At 38.4% G+C, this 15,267-nt stretch overlaps 1 protein-coding gene across 5 annotated transcripts in view; it reads left to right on the forward strand.

The window, feature by feature from the left end:
- Positions 1-15,267, forward strand: part of Dnah3 (dynein axonemal heavy chain 3) — a 159,572-nt gene that overhangs the window by 82,192 nt on the left and 62,113 nt on the right. For all 5 annotated transcript variants that reach the window (XR_009225397.1, XM_058574147.1, XM_058574137.1 and 2 more), the window contains 5 exons: positions 1,662-1,903; positions 5,063-5,163; positions 6,084-6,189; positions 7,971-8,100; positions 13,710-13,955. Coding sequence is in view for 4 of the 5 variants with exons in the window: in XM_058574147.1 (XP_058430130.1) it covers positions 1,662-1,903; positions 5,063-5,163; positions 6,084-6,189; positions 7,971-8,100; positions 13,710-13,955 (825 nt within the window). In the remaining variant the exon portion in view is untranslated. The remainder of the gene's footprint in view (positions 1-1,661; positions 1,904-5,062; positions 5,164-6,083; positions 6,190-7,970; positions 8,101-13,709; positions 13,956-15,267) is intronic.

A 15,267-nucleotide genomic window follows, 5' to 3' on the forward strand; every position in this document is an offset into this window, starting at 1 on the left:
TCTAGAAATAGAATATGGCACACAGATGTCTGCAGGCAGAAAATAAATGGTGGGGTAGGGGAATTCTAACAAGGGGCTTTATGTGTCTGTCATTAAGGCTGGGGGAAATTTCTCAAATGCTGAACAGTGGCTTCTCCCAGTTCCCCAGTGAGAGACTCCTGTCATTGGCCTAAACAACATGAGTCCAAAAGCAAACCATTGAATGATTTGTTTTCTTTTCTTTCTATTTCTATCCCTTCTTCCCTTCTCTCTTTTCTTCCCTTTCCCTTCTGATCTTTTCTCCTTGTCTCCCTTCTTCCTTGTTTTTAAGGTAGGGAAAAGAGCTCATATTTTTTAATTACACTCAAAATGATTCAAACAACCCCTTCTCGTATCCTCTGTTTTCCCAGCTGTAAAATGGGATTGTTATGAAAGTTAAATGAGATTATGCAGGTAAATAATCTAGCCCTGTGCCTACTCAACAAATAGAAGCTGTTTATTGCCAGATAAACAGTTTAGGGTTTTATAATTTGTTGTTTGTTTTGGTATAAAAGGCAAACCTGCAGTTTTGAAAAGCAGTCCAGTGTTGTGTGTTTACATAATCAATTCAAGTACTTCATTTAAAATTGTTTTCTAATGACATTTGATGATTCAATTGTGTTTTTTTAATTTTGTTTTAGGAACGAACTTAGATTTGATAACTAAATTTGGCATTTCAAATTTAAATATGGTAATAATTTTGGAACTTAAATATAGTTTAAGAAATGAAATGAAGAAAAAGGAGAATACACCATTATCTTTGCCTCCAAATTCTGCAGAAATAGTTGTTTATTTACTGCTTGGTTCATGCATTCCAACTTTTTCTTACTCTGAAGGATCATGAAAAGTGTCATTATTTTCTGTTATAAATACTGTACATTCATCATCCTGGTTACTCTTATTGGGTCCTAGAACTCCAAATGTGTGCATTTCCCTGGGAACAGGTGACACTGAGTAGGTGAGAAAAAAAGATTTAAGGGCTAAGCTAGCCCTTTAGATAGAAGAAAGTGACCACCATCTTTCAGAATCTACCTATCAGTTGTTTCATCATCCCACACCAATGCCAAGGTTCTTAGGTGGCTTTAACAGCAGGTGAGTAAAGAGGGCTGAGGAGATGAAATCTGTCTTCTTTAATACTTGAATTCTTTAGGTCCAGTCAGATTTTTTTTTTTTCATCCTGGATCTGACTGGTACGTTTGCCCTGATGGAAATAAGGCACAGAAGGGAAGTATAATGGAGCAGGGGACAGTGGCACATGCCTATAATCCCAGCAGCTCAGGAGGCTGAGGCAGGAGGATCCCAAGTGCAAAGCCAGCCTCAGCAAAAGCAAGGCACTAAAGAACTCAGTGAGACCCTGTCTCTAAATGAAATACAAAATAGGGATGGGAATGTGGCTCAGTGGTCTAGCGCCCCTGAGTTCAATCCCTGGTACCACCCCTGCCCCCCAAAAAAAGTATGAGGGAAAACACTGACTATAATAACCCAAAAATTTAAGTCATAGCCTATCCAGATTCCCCAGTCTTTTTATGCAAATATATTCTCTAAGGACTCTTCCTTGGATAGCCTCTGAGATGCCATTATCTCTGGCTTGATGTTCTGGTCTCACTGGAGCCTTTGTAACTATGTTGGACCTTCTTGCCCAGCCAATCAGATGGAGGAGTTTGCCGTGGAGTTCAAGATCATCAATCCCAAGGCCATAACAATGGGGCAGCTGTATGGGTTTTTTGACCCAGTGAGCCATGAATGGACGGACGGTGTCCTAGCCAATGCTTTCCGAGAACAAGCATCTTCAGTGTCTGATGACCGCAAGTGGATTATTTTTGATGGACCAGTGGATGCTGTTTGGATTGAAAATATGAACACTGTTCTGGATGACAATAAAAAGGTAGCTATGGAATCTATCACTTTTTCATGGGTGGGATACATCTTTTATTAAAGTGAGTGAGTGAGTGAGTGAGTGAGTGAAACGATACAAACACATGCATGTAACACCCTAAGAATGAATACTCCATGAGAGAAGAACAGTTTTTAGTTCATGAATTATGCTTCTATTTGTATTTGTAGTCAGTAAGCTAAATCTGATTAAAGACCATGTCGAATAGTGGTTAAAAACCTTGATGATGACATCAAGTTGAACCTTCTTCACCACCCTTGAGCTGTGTTATATTAGGCAACTTATATACTTGGTTTTCACATTCATAAAAATATAATAGGACTGTTGATAATGAAGAGAGATAATACATATGGAATGTGGGTTATTCATTACTGTTTAAGAAATTATGCTAATATTTAGTGGCTTAGAAAAACTATTTTTCTCATGATCTTGTGGGTTGGGCATTTTGAAAGGGCTCAGTGAAGTAATTGGGTTTTTTAAATTTATTTTATTTTATTTTTATTAGTTGCTCAAAACATTACAATGATCTTGACATATCATATATCATACATTTGATTCAAATGGGGTATGAATTTTTATTTTTCCCATGTGTACAAATTGCAGGATCACATTGGTTATACAGCCACGTTTATACATACTGCCATACTAGTGTCTGTTGTACTCTGCTGCCCTTCCTATCCCCTTCCTATACCCTGCTCCCCTCCCCTCCCCTCCCCTCCCATCACCTCTCTTAGTTGTAGATGGACACAGTATCTTTATTTTGTTTATTTAGGGTTTTTTTTTTTAATGTGGTTCTGGGAATCAAACCCAGTGCCTAATGAATGCTAGCCAGGTGCTATACCCCTGAGCCACAACCCTAGCCTGGCAATTGGTTTTTAATTCTGGTGATTTTAGTGGGGGCAACTGTACTAGAGGATCCACATTCACGATAGCTCCTTCATTCAGTGCCAGGTGCTCATTCCTCTTGGCCTCTTTTTTTTTCCCCCTCTCTAAATAGCATGTCGCCTTCCAGGCCTTGCATGGCAGTCTCTAGATAGTCACACTTCCACTAGTGCGTGTCTGACTTCCAAGAGGCAGGCAGTGGAAGTTTCCAAGAAATGAAGGATCATAGCCGAGTACGGTGGCTCACACCTATAATCCCAGTAGCTCAGGAGGCTGAAGCAGAAGGATCATAAGTTTAAAGCCAGCCTCAGCAAAAGTAAGGTGCTAAGCAACTCAGTGGGACCCTGTCTCTAAATAAAATACAAAATAGAGCTGGGATGTGGCTCAGTGGTCGAGTGCCCCTGGGTTTAATCCCTGGTGCCAGAAAAATTAAAAAAAAAAAATGAAGGATCATGCTTAGAATGACACTCAGTCACTTCCTCCAGTTTTGTTGGTTAAAGAAGTCTCTGACTTAACCAGAGTCAAGAGAACAGGGAAATAGATGCTGTCTCTTGATGAAGGTAGACAAGTTTACACTATAAAAGTATCCATGGGATGGCTGCATTGTTAGAGTCTTTGGAAAATACAATCTGCCACAGAAAATACAGTGACACTAAAGAGCTTGGACCTAAGCCAGGCACCCTGGGTTCAAACCCTGGCCACCACAAGGCAGCTCAGTAATCTCAGACAAGCTCTTTATTTTCTCAAGGCCTCAATTTTACCCCTGGGTTCAATCCGTGGTGCCAAAAAAAAAAAAAAAAATGAAGGGTCATGAATCTAGAAATGGGGATGACAATGTCTACAAAGTGTTGTTAGGAAGATAAGTTAATATTTGCAAACTGCTTATCATAGTGCCTGACATAAAGCAAGCACTGTAAACTATTGCTTAAAATGAAATTATAACGTAAAATAAAATGTATCACTACTTCAAATGAGAGTTCCTATGCTAAATAGGTGCCATTATCAAATCAGAATATATTTTAAAACTGTTTGCTGTCACAAGAATACACATTAGTCATGTTCTACAGTGGAAGTACTAACTATCCAAATTATACATGTTAATTCTAGCATGTGCATAATTTTGATGATATAACATAAAAATAGGAATGTTTTATTATATGATATGGGCTATACTATGTAAACTAATGTATCTGTTGGTCTTAAGTATGAAGAGAGGGGCTGGGGTTGTAGCTCAGTGGTAGAGCGTTTGCCTCACAAGTGTGAGGCACTTGGTTCAATCCTCAACACCACCTAAAAATAAATAAATAGCCAGGCATGATGGTGCATGCCTGTAATCCCAATGGCTCCAGAGGCTGAGGCAGGAGGATCGTGAGCTTAAAGCCAGCCTCAGCAATGGTGAGGTGCTAAGCAACTCAATGAGACCCTGTCTTTATTTAAATACAAAATAGGGCTGGGGATGTGGCTCAGTGGTTGAGTGCCCCAGAATTCAATCCCTGCCTTGTACCAAAAAAAAGAAAGAAAAGAAAAAAGAAAAAGAAGAAGCATTAAGAGAGTTATAATCAGGGAATTCCCTAATGGTTCCTCTCAACAACTATAGTTTGATATAAATCAAACTATAGTTCAGGGTGGTCTCTGTTACTTTTATTTATATTCAAAGATGACACAGCTGGGGTGTTAGCCCCACTACAGTTGTGACCTTTCTGGAGGTGCATGTAGTGATATGGGCCAGGTAACATGCAGGGAACTTTTTTACTACAAATTAGGAAGAGCAGCAGGGACCTGTGGTGTTTTCCCTTCTCCTTGGGAGACCAGGGCCCAGGCTTTTTTTTAGGACTTCATGGTGTCACCTGAGCCCATGTGGGCAATGGTGAATGAGGCACATATTCTGAGGCTCACCTTTGTGTTTGCACCTCTTTCTACAGGATGTGCCTGCCAAATACTAGGACTTCCAACAGTCTTCCATCCCATTCCAAGAGAGATTTATGGAAAGATTCTTATCACTGTAGCCATGGACTAGTCCATTGGCAGGGTTCAAACAGAATCTTGTCTGAGAGATTTGAGCAGATAAAACAGGATGAGGATGTGCAGTTACGTCCTATGTTAAACTAAGAGAAAGGGGCTTAGAAATGACTATGTGCCAAGCACATAATAGGTACTCAACATTTGTGGAATGCATTCAAACCAGCTCTGCCTCCACTGAGATCTTTCACTTGCAGATGGAATTTAACCCCTAGGCCTGTCCTCCACCCCTCTGCTTTACCCTTTCAGCTGTGTTTAATGAGTGGGGAGATTATCCAGATGACCACCAAGATGAGTCTGATCTTTGAGCCAGCCGACCTTGAACAGGCCTCTCCTGCCACCGTGAGTAGGTAAATCAGCTCACACTGGCATCCAAGCCCTAATCAGGAAATAAGCTCTGAAAAGCCACAAATGTGACTAAGCCCTACTGAACGTATTTGACATTCACTTACACGTGTCATAAATCAGTCGTTAATCCATACTAAAATCTAAAATCAAGCCAGTACTTTGGAAAAGTGTTTGACTTTCTCTCTAATAGTTCAACTTCCATTTGCCCATGACCCAGCAATTCTGCTCCTAACTATATGCCCAAAAGAGACTTACTATGAATAGTAGGAGACCTATAAAGAATATTCACAGTGTCACAACTCACAAAAACAAACATTTAGAAACAGGTATAATATAACTGAAGGATAATGTAACCAGAAATTGTGATATACATACCATGCAAAATAAACGGAGCTGCTCTGACATGCAACTGTACAGATAAGTCTTAGTAAATATATTAAGGATCAAATCACAGCAATATTATGTATAAAACTAAGTCCACAATATTACCTTCAGCATGGTACCCCTGTGCCTTATAGTTATATGTAATATAACTATATATTCATCAGTGCATTATAGTTATATTTAATAAAGGGGTTCATTTTGACATGATCATACATGCATGAATTATAATTTGCTCTACTTCAGTCCCCACTTAAATTGTTAAAAATCACTAAAATAAAAATGTATCTACGTATACATTTTAGGAAACACATAAATGTTCTAAAACTATGTAAGAAGGAAAGAAGTCAAGGTTCAAGATGCTGCGTCACTGCAGCTGGGGACACTTAGGGGAGTAGGACAGGGAGATCATGTGGCTAGATGAAGGCCATTGTCAAGTCCACTAAGGCCTAGAATAGTGCATAAAATACAGCAGATGTTCAATACAGGTTGGCCAGTGTTGCTAACAGAGAGCACCAGACTGGTTCTCTGTGCTTCCCAGGTGTGGGATGATCTACATGGAGCCACTTCAACTAGGCTGGAAGCCCCTGAAGGATTCGTACATGGACACTCTGCCCACCAGCCTCACTGAGGAACACCATGAATTGGTGAGACCCACGGGCCCCTTTCCTCCCATCCCACCCCCATTTCCCTACTCATCTACAGAACCTTCTAGGTACATCTTCATCTTCGGAGTTCCAGAATGAAAGAAGGGGAGGGATTCCCTGCCTTCCTCCAGTTATCTTGTTTCCTGTCTTCCTGCCATTTTTTCCCCCAGATTTCTTCTTCATGTGATGAGGATGGAATGGTGCAGTCAATTCTCCCCATTCTTCCACCTTCTCTATCACTTCTCAGCTCCCTAGTGGTGAATCCCGAGAAATGCTCTTTTTGTCACCCCTTCCTCCATTATCATCCTTTCCTCTATTGCCTGTAAACAGAAATGTCTGTAGAAGTTGCCGTAGAGTTGGACCCTGTTAGGAAGAGTCATGTTCCTCTCTGTTGCTGATCCCTATCCCTGTAACCTATCCTCTACCTCTCCTTCAAAGAGGAAGCTAGAACCAGAGAGATGCTCTCCTTGCAGCTACTACAAATGACAGTTCCCTTCTTCCCTTCCTTAAAGAGGTAGAAAAGCTCAGGTCATAGATACATAGCTACACTCTCAGGCGAGGGAAGGAGAAAGGGACAGCCTGTGTTTGTGGTGCCTCTTGTCTATTAATCCCTGTATTAAGGGACATCCTTAGGAAAGTCCCCACAGAGGGAGACAAGAGTTGAGTTCTGTCCCACCACGTGGATACTGTTACCATGTACATATATGTATAATATGTACAAACACATGCATTTGTAAATAGATACTTGTCCACATGTACATTCAGGAACCAGTCTACACACACACACACACACACACACACACACACACATACACACAGTGAATGCTACCAAGGCCCATGCTTGTAAAGTCCTTCATGATCTCCCCAATGTCCTTTTTTCCCCCCTTGTAGTACTAGGGCCTCACACATGCTGGGCAAGCACTCCACCACGGAGCTATACCCCCAGCCCATCCCCAGTGTCTTCAGCTCAGAGCCTCACTCCTTATCAGGTCTCGCAGTACTCTGTTACCTACCCCTGGCTGCCTCTACAACCTCGTCCCTCCAGCTCATTCCTCCAGCCATTCTCCCTTGACTTCATTCTAGAAAACTCCAGGTTTCACTATGTCAAGGCTTTTGCACTTTTTATTCCTCATAATAGAAATCTTGTCCCAACTGATTTCATGGGTTAGTCCTACCTTCCCTGACCAACTGTCATTTGTTTCCTGCAAATACTTTCCATGATCTATAAGTATTTTATTTTATTTCCTTGTTTGTTTTTTTAGTTGTCTGTATTCCTAGTTTCTCAGATTGTAAGCTAGCATGGACTTTGCCTATCTCATCCATCATTTATCCCCAGCACTCTTACAATGCATTTAGTAGATGCTCAATGAATATTTGTTTCCTGAATAAATACAGATGCTCCTCAGCTTAAGATGAAGTTATCTCTCAACAAATCTGTCATAAATTGAAAATTTTGTAAGTTGAAAATGCATTTTATTCACCTAATCTACAGGACATTAGCAACACAGCACACTATAAAATATTAGTGGTTTCTCCCATGATTGCAGGATGGACATGGAGCTGTCTGGCTGCTACTGCTCAGCATCATGACAGAGTGTCATACTGAATATCACCAGCCCACAGAAAATAAAAATCAGAATTTGAAATATTTAAATTTTGAACCTATGCTCAAAAGTAATCAGCAGTCTTACATCCCCAGCCTCCTGAGGGGGACCAAGCTCTTAGTCTTCAACTCCCTTTTTGATAACATCTGCCAATCTCACACAGCTTTCTACTCTCAGGTCAATGACATGTTCATGTGGCTTGTCCAGCCCTGCCTGGAGTTTATTCATCATCATTGTAAATTTGTGGTTCAAACATCTCCCATCCACCTTGCCTTCTCAATGATGAGACTGTACTCCTCTCTGCTTGGTAAGTGCCACCTACGGGCCTTAAGCCACATGAGGGTTGGATGCCCTCACTCCCTTTTGTCCCACTTGAGTTATAATAGGAACAGCTGATTGGCCAAGAATAAGTGAGACTTTAAATTTTAGATAATGGAGGGGGAAAAAAATCCATGTGTTTTGTCTTTATCTGATATTGATTGGCGGGGATGAGGGGGTTCTTGTGCAAGTTACCCCAGCCTCAGGTTCTTCAACCATACAATGGAGTAATAATTTCTGTCCTTTATTTCACAGAGATATCCCAGAGGGAGATGAATTTAGATGAGACATATGAATAGATCTCAGGAAAAAAAATTATGAAAAAATAGGAAGTTTTTACATGTTAAGAAAACTTACATAACAAAAATGTAAATTCACAAAATACATAAATACACCGTAAGAGAACCAATCATGTTTGGAATATTTGAAACAATGGTTCTGTGATTTACCTACTACCCAAGGTACAATTATACATCTTAATAACAGTGGCACACGAATCAAACTTGGCTGAATTCCAGTATGAATGACAAAAGACATGTCCATTAGGAGAACTTCTATTGGATACCATTTCTTTTTCAAGAGGATGCAGAACTCAAACTCAAGATTAATCTTTTAAAATATTTTTTTCTCAGCACATTTCTTCCCAAAGCATATTGTAGTTGTAGTTTTTTTTAATGTGACACAGTAAACAGTTAAGTGGAGAATTTCTACATGTTATTTTATTTTCAAAAATTAAATTTTGAGGCATTTTTTCAGAAGCATACCAATTATGTATATAATGCCACTTATTTGCATTATTTTTGGTGAATATTGCATGTTTTCCTAACCTCTCTCCACCATCCTGATGTAATATCTCCTGGAAAAGAAGGCAACACCATGAGAAATAGAGTCATTGTCCCCCATCATAGATGATCTCATCTCTTACTTTGCCAAATCAGTAATGGTGGAACCTCTCAGAAGTCCTCAGATGCACACAATGACTAAAAACTGGAAGCTGAAACTTGAGTGCACATGGAGATGATTTCAGAAAGTACAGAGTACGCAGGTCCTTCACCTAGCTTTCCTTAATGTTAACATTTTACATAGCCAAGGTACAATGATCGGAACAAGGAAACCAATATTGGTGCTCTTATACTATTAACTATATACTTTTTTTGAATATCACCAGTTTTTTCACAGATGTCCTTTTCATATTCCAGGATTCAAATCAAAATCTCACATTGCATTTAACTATATGTCCCCATAGTCCCTGCCACTCTGGTAGTCCCTCAGTCTTTTCTTTTTTGATAACTTTGCCACTTGATGAGTACTGGACAGCTATTTTATTGAATGCTTTTCAATTTAAGTTTGCCTCACATTTTCTTAGAATTAGATTGAAGTTATGCATGTTTGGTAAGAATACTGAAGAAATGGTGATGTACATCTCTTATTACTAATAAATGTTCTGATCAAGGTTAACTTTGGCCAAAAACACATTTTTTGTGTGTGCTTTGTTTAGAGAAAATATTTGGAAACTATGCAAACATCTATTTCTTCTCAAACTTTACACCCACAGATTTTGAGCATCTATTGGTGCATCTTGCCTATAACAATTATTATGGCGCTTGTCTAATGATAATTTTCTGTTTTTATTCCTTCTATATTTATTCATCAGGATTCTTCTAGAAGGAAGAGTGTTCTTCATCCCCATTTATTTATTCAATTGTTTGTGGATCAAAATATGTACTTATGGATATTTATTTTATTCTACAGATTATAATACCATGCTGCAATTAATTGTTTTGTTACTCAAATGGCTTTAGTCATTGGGAACTCCTTCAGGTTGGCTCTTGTGTCTTTTTGGTATGTTTCTATCCTTTTTGAAGCATGTCCTTGTTTTCTGATATTTCAAAATATTCCAGGCCCATCTTGTGATTTCTCTGGCTCACCCTGTAATTAATGACTTCTCTAAAGAGCCCCAGTTCTTTATTCTGAAGAGTGGTATTTAGAAACCAGACATTGGGACTAAAGGTGTTCACTGTTACTGAAGAGGGACATAAAATACTTTTATGTGCTGCTGGGAGGAAAGAAGCAGAAAGGCTGTAGGGACTGATTTTGGTCAGAAGACTCAGGTGATAAAGTGCAGCCAACCCCTGGGTAACCACGGGCAGCATGGCTGTAAGGAAAAGTATCTAATGGGAGGAAGAGGAAGAGGAGGAGTGCTGAGAGGAAGGGGACAGCATTTATCTAATTATCATGTTTTTTCCCTTGGGTCTATTCTTTGACCTGAAAGGGAAGTGCACTGTGCTGCTTTGCTACTCAAAGTAGCATTTACAAGAAATATTGCATCACCTGGGAGCTCATTAGAAAAGGAGAAATATGGGCCAACTGAATCAGAGCCTGCAATTTTACAAAATCCTGGGTGATCTGCATGTATGATTAAGTTTGAGAATCATAGGAGAAGTCATAAGGAGCTTGGGCTTTGGAGTCAGCCAGATTTAGATTCACATCTTAGCTTCAGCATGTCTGTGATCTGTAACCCCTGGTGTTTACAAGCTTTAATTGATTCATCTAAAAATAGAAACAACCATACCTCTTTTATAAATCTGTTTTGTAAGTTAAATAAGAATATGCATTGGGAGAGAGTATTTTGTAAAGATGAAGGAGTAGGAAGCACGAGAAATCAGTCTCCCATCTGGACAACTGGCCTGGCAGAATCTTTCCAATATAACTATTTTGCAATTCTGGAGTCTATTCCAAGGCTTGCAACTCCAGGGGAAGGCCTGGATAGTAAATTGCAATTCATTTTCGTCAATTTCAGCTTTTAGCATGGTAGCAGCTACCCTTCTCCACCCCGAAGTGCTCTGGCAGGAGCTATGCATGTGTTCCAGGATCAGCCTGCATGTAGGGTGTGAGAGTCAGGGTGGACAACAAGGACCTTGTCCACCAGATGTCAGGGATCTGCTTCTGATTGCAGAGGTACAGACACTGCACTCCTTACCCCCATGATTGTCAGTCACATCACATTGGGATGAATAACTTCCAAGAAACTTCCAGGGTCAGCCCCCTTCTCCCCGCTAAATTTTTCTCTTTTACTCTTATAGGAACTAAACATTTAGGGATTAGGACATTCAAAAACAGCCACATATACAGAAAAAATTGGAAACTCACTATAGATAACCACAGGGGAGAAAAATGTAGTCTTAGGAAAAAAATTGAGAAAGGAAGGAAATGCTGGAGAGAGATATTGGCCAAATTATAGTTATACTGCGTGCACGTACAACTATGTAACAATAGTGATTAGGTACAACTATAATGCACCCATAAAAAAAAGAAAAAACCCTGAGAAGACCTTAAATTTATAATTCTGTATGATCCCTAAAACAGACACAGCTGCCAAAGGAGAAAAAATAAAAGAAAGAGAAACTACTTCATCATGCTTAACCTGAAAGACTGAAAGCTTTTCCTCTTTGATCAGGACCAAGACAAAGATGCCTATTCACACCTTCTACTAAAAATGGTCCTATGGTGGTTCCAATCTTAGGTTTTTTTTTTTCATTATTCAGATAATTTTATCAATGTTCTTAAAAACATCATTTAGAATTTTTAGATAGGTAGTTTGCTTTCTTTTTTATATTTTTAAAATTTTAATTTGTTATATATGACAGCAGAATGCATTACAATTCATATTATACATACAGAGCACACTTTTTCATATCTCTGGTTGTACATAAAGTAGAGTAACACCATTTGTGTCTTCATAATGTTCTTAGGGTAATGATGTCCATCTCAATCTACCATCTTTCCTATCCTTCTCCCTTTCCCTCCCTCCTCCCACCCTTTGCTTTCCAGAGTGGCCATATAAATCCCACTCCTCAATATATATATCCAAACAATCTAAAATCAGCATACTGTAGGAATACAGTCACATCAGTGATCAGTATTTATAGCAGCACAGTTCACAATAGCCAAATTATGGAACCAGCCCAGATGCCTGTCAACAGACAAATGGATTTTTAAAAATGTGGTCTATACACCAATAGAGTTTTACTCAGCATAAAGCAGAATGAAAATATGGCATTTGCTGGTTAAATGGATTGAACTGAAGAACATGCTAAAGAAAATAAGCCAGAAGTTAAGGGTTGAATGTTTTCTCTCATATGTGGAAGCTAAATCAAAATAATTGGGGTTTGCAAGGGGAGAGAATCCCATAAAAATAGATCAGTTGACTAGAGGAAGGGGATTGAGAGGAAAGGAGAAAAGATGGGAAAGGGGAGAAATGTTAGCTGGACCCTTCCTAATACCATATAAAAATTAACCAAAATGGATGAAAGATCTAAACATGGAGCTAAAACTATAAAACGAACAGAAGAAAACATAAGGCAAAAATCTCATGACACTGAACATGGCTGTGATATCTTAGATTTGACTGAAGGCATAGGCAACAAAAGAAAAAAAAAGAAAACAACTTCATCAAAATTTAAAGCTTTTTATGTATCAAAAGGCATTATTGACAGATTTAAAAGACAACCCACACAGAATGGAAGAAAATATTTACAAATCATATATTTGATAAAGGATTAATGTCCAAAGTACAGAGAGAACCACTAAAATTTAACATAAAAATACAAACAACTTAATTAAAAGGATAAAAAACTTGAGTAGACATTTCTCCAGAGAAGACATACAAAAGGCCGATAAGCACCTGAAAAGGGTCAACTTCAATAATAATTAGAGAAATACAAAAATCATACCCATTAGGATGGCTACAATAAAAGACACAGAAAATAGCAACTATTGGCATGGGTGTGGAGAAATTGGAACGCTCATGTACTGTTGATGGGAATTTAACATAGTATCCTGCCATTGAAAATCATTTGGTGGTTTCTCAAAAAAAGTAAACATAGAATTATCATATGATCCATATTTTTCACTTATGGGTATATTCCCAAAATAATCGAAAGCAGGTGCTCAAATAGATATTTGTATACCCATGCTTATAGCAGCATTATTCACGATTTCCAAAAGGTAGGAGCAACTCAAATGTCCATCAGCAGATGAATGGATAAACAAACTATGGGATAATCATATGACCTAGAATTCTTCCTCAAAAGGAAGAAAATTCTGACACGTTGTACAACATGGATGAACCCTTGAAAACATTATGCTAAGTGAAATAAACCAGTAACAAAATGACTGTATGATTCCACTCCTCTGATGTACCTAGAGTTGTCAAACTTACAGAGACAGAAAGTAGACTGCTGGTCATGTAAGGGGTGGAAGGGAGATGGGAGGGCAAGTTACTGTTTAATGGGTTCAGAGCCTCCGTTCTTCAAGATGAGTTCTGCATATCAGTGGCTCGATGGTTGTTCAATATGAATTACTTAAGGCCACCAAACTGTACACTTGCAAATGGTAAAGATTTTATGTTCTGTATATTTTACCATGATAAAAACTGTGTATGGTTAAGGATATGGAATGTGATGGGCACTCAGCCAATATGAGTCACCTCCCCAGGTCCTTTTCTAGCCCAAACCTGTTATTTACATCTTTCATATCCATGGTACTCTGCTGCCAGTCTTGAGCTTCCTTTTTCTTTTTCTTATTCTTTCCTTTTAGATGAAATCAGAGAAATTGATAAGGAGGACTCCGAATTATTTGAAAGCCTATCAAATCAACAGGTCTTCCTCTGGCTACAAGGACTATTCCTCTTTTCTTTGGTGTGGACAGTGGCCGGAACCATCAATGCGGACAGCAGAAAGAAATTTGATCAGTATTTCCGCAACCTGATCATGGGCATGGATGATAAACACCCAAGGCCCAAAAGTGTCAAACTCACCAAAAACAACGTCTTTCCAGATAGAGGTAACTCAGTACTTGTTTGTTATTCCTGTTATAATAGTTTTAAGTATGTGTCCCAAAACCAACCAAACTGCATGAATCATGTGAGACCCCTTATAAAAGCTAAGGAAGGTTCTATAGTCTTGTGAGTGGGTTCACTTCTCCAGGGCTGGTCTAGATATGTAAGAGGCGGGTGGTCCTGATATCATCATCTTCTAGGATATTAAACTGCTTCTTTAATTTAGAAAAAGTAATGTGACAGCTTGTGTTGGTTTTTTGGGGGGAGGGATTACCCATAATTTCTTAATAGAATGAGAAGTTTCTACACTTTTGTTTTCTTACACTTGTCTATTCCTCTCCTCTTGTGTTTACATACTTCATGTCATGGTAATTATGGTATTATTTCTCTTAATTTTTGTCATTATAATCTAGTATATTCAGATATTTCCAATTTTGCTATATAATCTTCAAAAATGATAATTTTAAGGGCTACAAGTATTCTATGTGTGTTACATCATTTACCAAAAGAAAGATGTTTCTTTTAAGTAGATTTTATTGCTTTTTCCAACCATCCAAGTAATACATTATTCAGAGTTTAGAAAATACAGAGAAGAAATAGAAAAAAATTAAGATCAATAGGAATTCCATCATCCAGAAATGTCACTGTGTGTGTATATGTGTTCAGATTTTTTCTGTATTTCTACAACATAAGGAGGATCATACTATAAATACTTTCCAAAAAGCTTTACTTTTTATGGCTGTAAAAAAGAGCATATAAAGAGCTATGAGGAAACTCCCAGGACTGACAGTAATGTGTATATTAAGAGAACTGGTTTACATAGTATTTTCAAAAGCTTAGAGAATGTAGGCTTAAGAGGTAGGCATTTTATTATATGTTAGTTTAAGATAGGCATTTTATTATATGTTAGTTTAAATTTTATTATATTTGTTTAAAACATAAACAAATCCTGAATCTTTGAATCATAGTTAATGATATACATGCTGAAGTCTTTATGGGGAAGTATAGAGGTGGGCTTTAATTTATTTTGAAATGTTTCAAAAAAGATAAGATGGATTAATGAGTAGATAAAGGGACAAAGAGGAATGTGATAAAACAAGAAAAGCAAATGGTAAACTCTAAGAGGTAGTTATCCAGTGCTCACTGTACAATGTTTTCAGTGTTTATGTATTTTTGATATTTTTCATAACAATAAAACAATGAATGAGCAAATAGGTTCCCTGCCCTGTACCCCACACTCTCACCTGCACACCTGGCACATTTCACGTAATGCATGATTGCCTGTTAGCCTAATTGCATGGAGGCCCCATACATTTC

The sequence above is a fragment of the Marmota monax genome, unplaced genomic scaffold, assembly GCF_021218885.2.
Source record: "Marmota monax isolate L192 unplaced genomic scaffold, Marmota_monax_Labrador192_F-V1.1 WCK01_AAM20220418_F8-fsc00035, whole genome shotgun sequence".
Taxonomy (NCBI): Eukaryota; Metazoa; Chordata; class Mammalia; order Rodentia; family Sciuridae; genus Marmota; species Marmota monax.